The sequence below is a fragment of the Dendrobium catenatum genome, unplaced genomic scaffold, assembly GCF_001605985.2.
Source record: "Dendrobium catenatum unplaced genomic scaffold, ASM160598v2 original_scaffold_60082, whole genome shotgun sequence".
NCBI lineage: Eukaryota > Viridiplantae > Streptophyta > Magnoliopsida > Asparagales > Orchidaceae > Dendrobium > Dendrobium catenatum.
In genome coordinates this window covers 1-10876 of record NW_021378533.1, presented here as the reverse complement: position 1 = coordinate 10876, position 10876 = coordinate 1, and the positions used below count along the sequence as shown (strand labels likewise).

General features: G+C 35.2%; 1 protein-coding gene across 2 annotated transcripts; it reads left to right on the top strand.

Moving 5' to 3' along the window:
• Positions 1-3692: 3692 nt before the first annotated feature.
• LOC110092567 (chromatin remodeling protein EBS) lies at positions 3693-4644 on the top strand (the record flags this gene model as incomplete). 2 transcript variants are annotated; one of them, XM_020817168.1, is given in 3 exon segments in its annotated part: positions 3693-4033; positions 4108-4471; positions 4576-4644. In XM_020817168.1, coding segments are annotated over 3 exon segments (506 nt in total), but the record flags the coding sequence as incomplete, so codon positions are not given.
• Positions 4645-10876: the final 6232 nt, after the last annotated feature.

Sequence of the window (10876 nt, the reverse complement as noted above, 5' to 3'; positions counted from 1 at the left end):
TCTTTACTTGCACATATTTCATAGCATATATAACATAAGAATATGATGTCACACTCAATGTTTAGTTCATTGTATCATATTAATATATGTAAAATTTGCATACAAATTAAAATTAGTAAAATTCATAAGAAAATATAGTGTACTCTTTTTCACATATATAAACATACAATAGTTAGATTATAACAAGTATGAATGTCATATACTTATATGAGAATATTTTAATCATATTTCTCAAATTTTAAATTTATTTAAATTTCCAAAATTAAGTTATCGCCCAAAAAAATACTAATTTGGGTAATTTGGATAATGTCAATATGTGCAACTACAATAACAACAACATCATGCCAATATGTGCAAAATAATAAAATTATAACATGCTGAAAATTATACGGTGGAAATTTGCTAAAAATAAAGATATATCATTTTTTAAAAGTTTTGATCAAATTAAAATTCATAAAATATAAAATACACAAAATCATTTAAATCAGATGTAGGGTAATTGTAGCCTACCTCACTACGGGAAAACACGCAAATACCGTCGGATTTTCCGGCGGAAAATTATGGACGGTAGTAAGCGGCGCAGTTTCCGGCGGCTTTGTCCAACGTAAAGTTTGCGTCAAACTTTCCGGCGCAAAATACGCCGTAACGTTACCGACGCATTTTCGGCCGGAACGTTCGACGCTATTGGGACGTCTGAACCATTTCCGTCGCACGTTACGGCGGAACTATTACGGCGTATGTTACCGGCGGAAATTGCGCCGGCGTATTTAAACTCAACGAAATATAACCGACGGATGAGACGTCGGAAATTATACCGACGTCACTAATGCAATTACCGGCGGAACGTCCGCCGGTAAACGCCCTATTTCGCGATCCCGAACCCGTCTGGCCGTCATTTGTTTCCTTACATTCTCTCACTTCGACTGCTTCGCCCGTCGCCCTCCGTCGCCGTTCGTCGCTCGCCGCGGTTAGACATCGCCGACGGTCACCGGACTTCGGGTCGCGCGCATTTCCTGCCTAGTCGTGCCGAGCCTCCTTCCTAATCGCACGCATTTCCTGCCTAGTCGCGCGCCGCCGAGGAGAACCGAAGGTTTGGTTTTTGTTTTCAATTTTTTTTGCTTTCACGTTTTTCACGTCGGCAAACAAACCGTTTAATGCGCCGGTAATGCGTCGGAAACAACGCCGGAACTGGTTCCGGCGCAAAATATGCGTCGGAACAAATTTATCGACGCACTCAAAACCGGCGGAGATATTTGCGCCGGTACATGCGCCGGAAAATACCGGTACCGTCGGAATTTACATTTGTTCCGGCGGATTCCGTCCGCCGGTAATAACAAGTTTTCCTGTAGTGCCTTGAGATGAGAAATTTCCCAATGGAATTGGCTATCAAAAACAATTATACGACCTATAAACCTAGCTTCTCTCTTCTCTCCTCTCTCCTTTTATTTTATTTTTTTTCCTTCCTCTTTGTTAAATAAATAAGAAGAAAAAAAAAATGGCTTATGTAATGTTATGTTAAGTTGTTAATGGATAAAGATATTTTTATTAAAAAAAAAATATTGAGGATATATTGATAATTATAAAAATTATTTAGTTTTCAGTATAAAATTTTTTATACCTTCAAATTCATATATTTAAAAATTATTAAAAAATATTTATTAATTAGCTAAGCATGTCTAGAAAACTATGGTCAGTGTAATCAGTTTGTAAAACAGACACCAACAAATCCACTTATACTGGCATGTGTCAACTTTCTACACTGCCTATAAAATTAGGAGAAATTTTTCATAATTAAATCACGATAATATCTATATTATGGCGAAGACAATTTGTAAATTAGACTTATAATGACTCTTGAAATATTAATTAACTGAGTCAAAATACGAGTTATTACAAAAATAAACAAACTACAACAAATGATATCTTGAAATGGCCGCTTCAATGCTATAAGACTCTTCTAACATCTGCCATGTGATACATTCTCCATAGCTCATGTTTGTATAATTATGAGAATGTGCAACATTTTAACCAATACTTAAGAATATATATTAGTAGAATTATCATACAAAGTTTAAATTTTAGCAACTTTCTTTCTATTGTTGTGGAAATTTCAGCACGCAAAAAGAATTAATATATAAACAAATATTTTTCACATTCAATAATTATTTTTTAAAATATTTGTTCTTGCAAATATTCATTGTCAAATATTTGATAGTATGCCACTTGACTGGATAACATATAGTTTGACAAGCAAATACTATTTTAAGCTTTGAATAAATATATTTTTATTGAAAATAAAATAGAAACTATTAAGTTTTATGAGTATCATTGCAAATAAGGAATAGCACCTTTTTGTAGGTATATTGAAAGTCGTTTACATGCAAAATGAGTCAATCATCAATCATTTTGAATGATTAATTTAAATAAAAAATAAAGAAATAATGTTAATCCACATAAAAAATTTATTCTACATTAAATGAGTTGATTTTATTAAATCTTTTAAAAATTTATATATTTAAAATATTTTGAAATGAGAAGAATAGTAAGAAAATATTAATTGATATTGTTGCGTCCTGGAATATTCACGGCGGTAGAGAACTATATAATTTTAATGTATTAGCGTTGTACGAAGATCCAGCACACAAGCAGATAAGAGAGAGTAGGAGGGAAGAAACTCCTTATCGATCACCGCCGAAATTCTGCCCGACTTCCACGGGACGCCGGGATTCTGCCCGACTTCCACGAGACGCCAGAATCCTAGACGTCTTCCATGGGACGTTGAAGTTTCGCCTAACTTTCAAGTAACGCTGAAACTCCGTCCGATCTCCAAGTAATGCCGAAATTTTGTCTGATTTCCAAGTGACTCTGGAGTTTAGTCCGAATACCATCTAACACCGGTGTTCTTCCCAGCCACCGACTGACGTCGGACTTCTATCCGACGTCTAACCTCCGTTCGTCACCAGATTTCTACCTGATACCGGACTTATGCCCGTTGTTAGGTTTTCGCCGGACAACTATCCGATGTTAGATTTCTGTTCATTGCTGGACTTCGACTTGACACAATCCTTTCGACCTCTGTCGCCAGACAACGATCTTTATGACCTCCGTCACCTGCCGACTACGGTCCTTCTGACTTCCATCGCCCACCGACTACAGTCCTTCCAACCTCTGCCGCCCGCCGACTATGGTCCTTCTGACTTACGCCACCCATCAACTATGATCCTTTCGACCAAATGAACATGTCAACATTGACACTTTGTATTCCCATCATGTATTTCATATAATGTACATCAAGTCAATGCCTCCCCCCTAAGGAAGGGCCTCAATTAAGGAAGAGCCTCAATTGTAATGGACTGCAAATAATAGTTGATTCATTCAAATTGAGCTATACCCCATGATTTTTCCCCATTTCCAGGGAATTTTCACGTAAAAAAATTGGTGTCTCTAATAAATGCTACACCCTCTATCTTATCTTATTTAGTGTCATATTTTCGTACAAAGTTAAGACATTAAATATTTTATTTTTCTACTTCCACAAATATTCCAGGACACTACACATATAAATCTTAAAACTCATCATCCTTAAAAGAAATCTTTAATGAATAATTATATATATATATATATATATATATAATTTATTAATTTTATTTTTTGTCGAGAGAATCCTAAGCTCGAAGCACCTTTTGTTCTCTTCGAGAGGAGCTCATCAGCATTGATCATTTATTAAAAAAAGAGAAGAGAGAGAGAGAGAGAGAAAAAAAAAGCACTAGGGTTGAAACTCCCATTTGCACTATCCCATCTTACTCCCTTACCCACCCTGCGCCGATTCGCAGAGAAAGTTGGACGAGGGAGGAGTGACCAAGTGCGCATCCAGTGAGGTCGCTGGCTAACAGAGTGCGTGAGATTTGACTTGGAGCTGGTCTTGCTGGAGAAGAAGAGGTTCGACGGCAGCAGTAATCGATGGCGAAGACGAAGCCGGGGAAGAAGGACCTCGATTCCTACACCATCAAGGGAACCAACAAGATCGTGCACTGTATGTATCCCTTGCCCGCTTCTGCTCTCTTGTCTCGAGATGATGGATTATAGGGTTTTCATGTTCTTAGATAGTGACGATGGATGTCTCTGCAGCGGGTGATTGCGTGTTGATGAGGCCCTCGGACTCCGACAAGCCACCCTACGTCGCGCGAGTGGAGAAGATCGAGGCGGATCACCGTAACAACGTGAAGGTGAAGGTCCGATGGTATTACCGACCGGAGGAGTCGATCGGTGGTCGACGGCAGTTCCACGGGGCCAAAGAGCTCTTTCTCTCCGATCACTATGACGTTCAGAGCGCTCACACTATTGAAGGAAAATGCGTTGTTCACTCCTTCAAGAACTACACCAAGCTTGAGAATGTCGGGACAGAGGACTACTTCTGCCGCTTTGAGTACAAGGCCTCTACTGGTGGTTTCACTCCTGACCGTGTCGCCGTGTAAATTTCCTCCGCCGATCTTTCTTTTGAGCTGCCATTTCCTTGTTTGTTTTGGTGGGATGAGAAAATAGTCATGGTTCTGATTTGTTTAGCTGTGTATGAAGGTACTGCAAGTGCGAGATGCCTTATAATCCGGATGACCTCATGGTGCAGTGTGAAGCGTGCAAGGACTGGTAAGTGTTCTCAGACCCACGGTACTTTATGCTTTTTCGTAGTTATCTATTTGGTTTTTAGTGGCTGAGTGTAGGTGCTAGTTTTATTATGATTTTTGTAAGTAATTTTGATGAAGTCTTAAAGTTCCTTAATACATGCCCGGGCAGTGCGTTGTTATCGTTTTTTCCCCCTCATTTTTTTGGTTGGGTTAGTTCTAGATGACGAAATTTGAATTTTGACGGAAGTATAGCACTTTGATATAATCTCATCAATTCTGAATTTTTTATAATTTTCTTTTCTTGTTTTGCAGATAACTTCTCTTTTCCTTTGAATTTCAAAAGAAGTATACAAGTAATTATGTTAATCATAATTGAACAATATATGCTTCTTTTGCCTTAGGTTGCATGACAACTTGCCAAAGCTCCTAAAATCATTTAAATAAATCTAGTACTTGGGCTTCCATCCAATAGACTAAGATGGTATGATCAGCTTTTTGAGCTTTGATCTTCAGATTTACCAAACACAAATTCTACCTGAACTTCTTTTCGATCTAATGTCAACCCTTTTTTCCCATAATATGATGAAATGCAGAAGCAATAAAGAATATCTGAATGAACATTATAAAACATTATTCTTGAATGATGGATGCGGTTAGTAAAAAATCATATGTGAGGTCCATTTATATGAAGAGATGCTCCTAAATTAAAAGTTGTTCTCCTTGGCTCTCATCTTTGATGATGGTTATGACTATCTAAAAATCATGACATGAGTTATCCATTGTCTCCAAATTCAAAGGCAAATATCTAAGGTCTATATCATGTTAAGGATTTGAACAATTATTAAAGACCATACCCAAAGGAGTTCACCAACATTGTATGTGGCATCAAATGTCTACAAAGTTATTGAAAATGACAAATATTCTATTTGCCTGTAAACGATGGCCAACATTGACATGCAAAATTATATTCACTGTAAATCAAAAGATTGGTCTTTTACAACTCGTCTGCCCACTGATGGGTGAGCAAAATATAATTTCAACCGAATGGAATATTGTATGTTTCCACAAGCCTCTGCAAAGAAAATAATGCCCATTAATAAAAAAGCAGGGCCATTAATCCAAATCCTCCTTGGAAAAATATTTACATTCAATGGACTCGCCTTCTCAATGATGGGTGTGGTCACCGAGGGTCATAATCATAAAAATCACCGCTATCTCCAAAGTTCCTCAAAGTCCAGCAATAAACATTGGCCATTTTAGCCCCTCTGCACTTGACAAATATACCATCCACTTTTATTGATAGACGCTCCCGAGAAAAAAAGGAACGGGAGGGATTTATGTCCAATGTTGATCTTAATAATATTTTCGCTAGAAAAAATATAGAAGTACACCTAAATAGAGAATAAAAGCTCTAAAGAAAATTAATTGCCTGCTTCATGCTTAGAGCATCTACTTATTTTCCCTTCGCACCAAGCTTGCCAAAGGTGACAAATTCAAAGGTTGTTCAAACCACGAATGAATTATTGTCATATTGGTGTGTCCATATAATCACAATAGAAATTCTCATGATGGTGAAGATTTGGTACACACTTTCTTATATAGTTGTTAGCCTGATTGCAGCGAAATATTGTATTATGGTTACAATCAAAATTGAAATGTTCCTTAATGGATAATTCTGAGTATTTTGGGCTAAGGATGCAATCAATAGGGCATGAATTACTTTTTTAGCCAATGCTTGCTGTGAAATTGTCTCATTTATGATGCAAATATCAAAATTTATAGTAAAGAATGCAAGATGCATGAATTCAGATGAATAAATAAAAAGTAATGTATTTTTAATAATTTTAGTACTAGTTTAATTTTGTGTTAGCTTTCACAATTTAATTTTGTGTTATCTTTCTTTCTAAACATGTTTGTGATGCCCTCTACTTCTCCATACTAGAGTGGGTTGTGCTCTCTATTTTTTCTTTAAGAATATGTGTAAATGGGGATGTTATAGCTGTTCTTTAAAAGTTTATTAGTTTTAAAATTTGTTGTTACCTTGGACGTTGCTTACTATAGTGTTTTTGAGGTCAAGTGGTCGTTAATGAGGATTTGTTTGATGTTTGCATTGATTCCATCGGATCCTGGCATTGTTTAGAGGTCGAACTTGTCTGGTTTTAGAATTTGGAGGTGGTGTTTTTGGAGTAATGTGATATGATATTCATGCTGAATGACAAACCCAACAGTTTTGATCGATTCTAGTGAATATTTAGTAGTGCCATGTTTAATAATATTGGTTGTAGTGCGTCTATTGCTAGGACTTTTTGATGCAAGCAACTCGAAACAAAACTCAAAGAGAAAGTCAAGTAAATCAAACTCCACTTTTATTAAAAGTTTAAGACACTTCTTGGAGAACACAAAAGACTAAATGGAATACTAAATTTCAGAAAGAAAGAGCAAAGATCATCCAAAAACCAAAACACAAAGAAAAGTTAGCAACGAAATTAAACATAAAACAACTAAACACTATCCTCAGAACATCCTGCAAGAGGACTCCTCACATGTACCGAGTGTAGGAATATATTTAAGAATAAGGATTTAGATATGCAAACCAAGGGTCCACCACTGCAAAAGGGATCCAACGTTCTACCAAACTCCTCCAGCAAATGCCACCAAAACAGCCACCAAATACCACCAAAACAGCCAACAACTTTTACCCACGGAACTTAGAAGAAAGATACAGGTGGAGTGAAACTTGAGTAGAGAAGAAAGAGGTTAGAAGCCGAGACGAAAGGTTGGAAAGAGCTCGCAAGATTTCCAGAGGAGGTGGACGAAGGTGGACAAAGCTCTCAAGCTTTTCCAAGAAGAACCCGCAGGTTATAGCAACTTTGCTCTCAAATATTCACCAACCAATTCATCACAAAACATCTCATATATATAGGCATAAGGGGGAACCAAACAGCCCAAGAATCCCCATAAATGGAATGATAAAAGCCTTAAATTTCCTGCACAAATTCCAAACAGCATAGCAAGTTTCAAGAAAAAAGGCCACGGTTCCAGCACAGGGAAACCCCAAACGGCAAATCCAAGAGGTGGCCACGGTTCCAGCACAGAGAAACCCCAAACGGCACAGCAAATCCAAGGAGGGAAATTTCGGTTCCAACAGCCAAGCACAAGAAACCAACATCCACTATTAAAGCACATTGAAGGCCACGGTTCCAGCACAGGAAAAATAATGCAGCAGCTCAAGAGGCAAAGAAAAAGAGGAAGAGACAAGTTCTACTCACCAAATAGCTTGCACCTCATAATGAATTTAGAGCTAAACATCAGCTCATAATGAGCTACACCTCCACATGATAATAATGAGCTTGCACCACTAAAATTTCAACAACTAAAGCTCAAAACCAAAATCAGCCAAGGCTCCCATAGAACTAGAAAACAGCCCAAAGGATAAGGTGGACCCTAAAGCCGGCAAACCCAAGGTAAGCAAACCCAATCCTTTTCCTACCATTATCATTGGATTTACCACCATCATTGGATAGCATAAAATAAAATAGCAAACATAACTAAATTTGTCCAAAACAAATAATGCAAGATAAATTAAAATGTAAGACAAAAATAAAATGCATCACTTTTAGTGGAGGAGATTTTTATCTTGAGGATAGTTATTCCATGTGTTTTCTTCCTTTAATTTTTGATTTGAACAAGTCTCATGTAAATTATATGTAGAGTGTAAATTGGATCTATTAATCGACCCTTTCACTTCCAATTTTTCTTTTAAGGGATCAGTATGGATTACTTAAGCTTGTAAATATAATTTATTGTTTAATGGAATTATATTTTTCACTCAAATTTAAATGCTTGTTGGATGCAAAATTCTTGAAGTGCAGTGTATTGAGGTCTAGATTAACACATCAATGATTTCTTTCCATGCTTTAATTAATAGGTTTGCCGTTTGCACAGGATTGGATTTGATTAAATGTCCTACAATTTGGATTTATAATTGTAGTGCAACTTAATTGAACTATTGTTTTATGGTTTTTTTTTTTTTTTTTTTTTTTTTTTTTTTTTAGTTTCTTATTTGTAAATCATTGAATTATTATTTGGAATGTGTGCATGTTTTTTGGCATGCATAGAGAAAGTGAAAATTTTTATAATTAGTCGTTTGTTAAGTGTTAACAATGAATTTTATATTTTAGAGTATTTGAATTTCATTCGTAGCATCACTTAGTTGCATCATAAAATTTGATTTTAAAATGTCCTGCATCATATCAATTGCAAGTACTATATAATAACTCTTGTAGACAACTACAATGATAAATAATAAATGTTACACAATTTGAATAAAGTTGAGTGGGTTGTAGCTCTAAACAACTATAATGTGATTACCATAAAGTTTATTATTATAATTCTATGTTTAATGGGAACTACAATCTTAAAGAAATATTAGATTGGATTGGTAAATTGAAAAGTTTTTTTGTGAAAATTTATAAAATATTCTGAAGTTGTTGAACTTGCTAAATCAAAAGTTAGTAGGACATTACACAGGGATTATTTGAGTGTTTGAATATTATGTAAGGTTTATGGGTCTTGTAGCTAAATATTATTTGCCTATAGACTTTTTTTGCTATCTATTTCATTAAAGGTATTTAGTTAGAAATTATGAATAAATTAATATAAAATTCACTAAAGACATTACATGAGACTTTATACAGAGCTTTGAATATTGGCGCATATTACAATTTTCTCATGTTAGGACTACTACACGTGTTTAATATCTTTAAAGAAAATTTATTATCATGTAATGTAAGCCTAGCATAAATACATTAATATAGGAATCATGTACAGTTGAATTTGATCTTATCAAAGAAATTTCCTGTCATGAATATTATTTTGAGGATACTTTGATGAAGAACATGATTTGCAATTATGATATAAATATATTTTATTTTGATTAATTGTAATCCACACTTAATTTATATTTGATTTTGATTAATTGTAATCCACACTTAATTTATATTTGATTAACACTGCCGTTGTCTGGTCCTAAGTCCTGGATGAGAAAAGTGAAGAGTTGCATTAGGTAGTCGACAGCTAGCGTAAAACTTGTCGAACAATAATGACATGATTCCTTTAAGAAATTGTGTTAATGCTAGGGTGCCCCCTGGAAGCGACGCGCTGTATGGCCTGAATACAGTGACAAGTGTGCAAGGGCCGCTGCACCGGCCCCCGGTTGCAGTGTTAAATATGCAAGAGTTCCCACATCAAGGACTGATGTGGGAAAAGAAGCTAGTCCATGAAACTAAAATCAGGATAGGAACTTGGAATATAGGTTCCCTTATAGGAAAATTAATAGAATTAATAAATATTATGATTCATAGGAAGTTCAATATTTTGTGCATTCAGGAAACATAATGGGTTGGAGAGAAGGCTAAGGAAATTGATAGTTTAGGATTTAAATTTTGGTATTCGGGTAGGAGTCGTACTAGAAATGGTGTAGGTGTTATTATTGATAAGAGTTTAAAGGATAATGTTATAAATATTAATATGATTGGAAATAGAATTATAGCTTTAAAGATTGTTAATATTATAAGTGCTTATGCTCATCAAGTAGGTTTAGATATGAATTATAAATTAAATTTTTGGAATGACTTAGAAGAATTAATACAAAAGATACCTCTTGAATAAAGAGTTTTTATTGGAGGAGATTTAAATGGACATGTTGGTAGAGAGATAGATAATATTAAAAGCATTCATGGTGGCCATGGATTTGGAACGACGAATAAAGGTGACAAGAATATATTGGATTTTTGTTTAGCTTATGATTTTTCAATTGCTAATACCTTATTTAAGAAAAGGAATGAGCATCTCATGACTTATAAAAATGGATATAGTACAACCCAGATTGACTATTTTCTTATTAGAAAATTAAATCGTTTAGATTGAAAAGATTGTAAAGTTATTCTGAGTGAAAATTTATATACCCAACATCGATTATTAGTTTTGAACTTTAAGATAAAGGGGCATAAAACAAAAAATAATGTAAAACGATTTTTTAGGATTAGATGGGGGCATTTAAAGAATATTAATAAAAATATTTTTGAGAATCAGATTTTAGATCTTAAGATTTTGTCTGTGCATGAGGATGCTAATGTTATGTGGGAAAAAGTGGCTAGTGATATTAAGAATATTGCAAAAGATGTCCTTGAAGTATCAAAGGGAAAAGTTCCTAATAATAAAAATAGTTGGTGGTGGAATCCAAATGTGCAAGA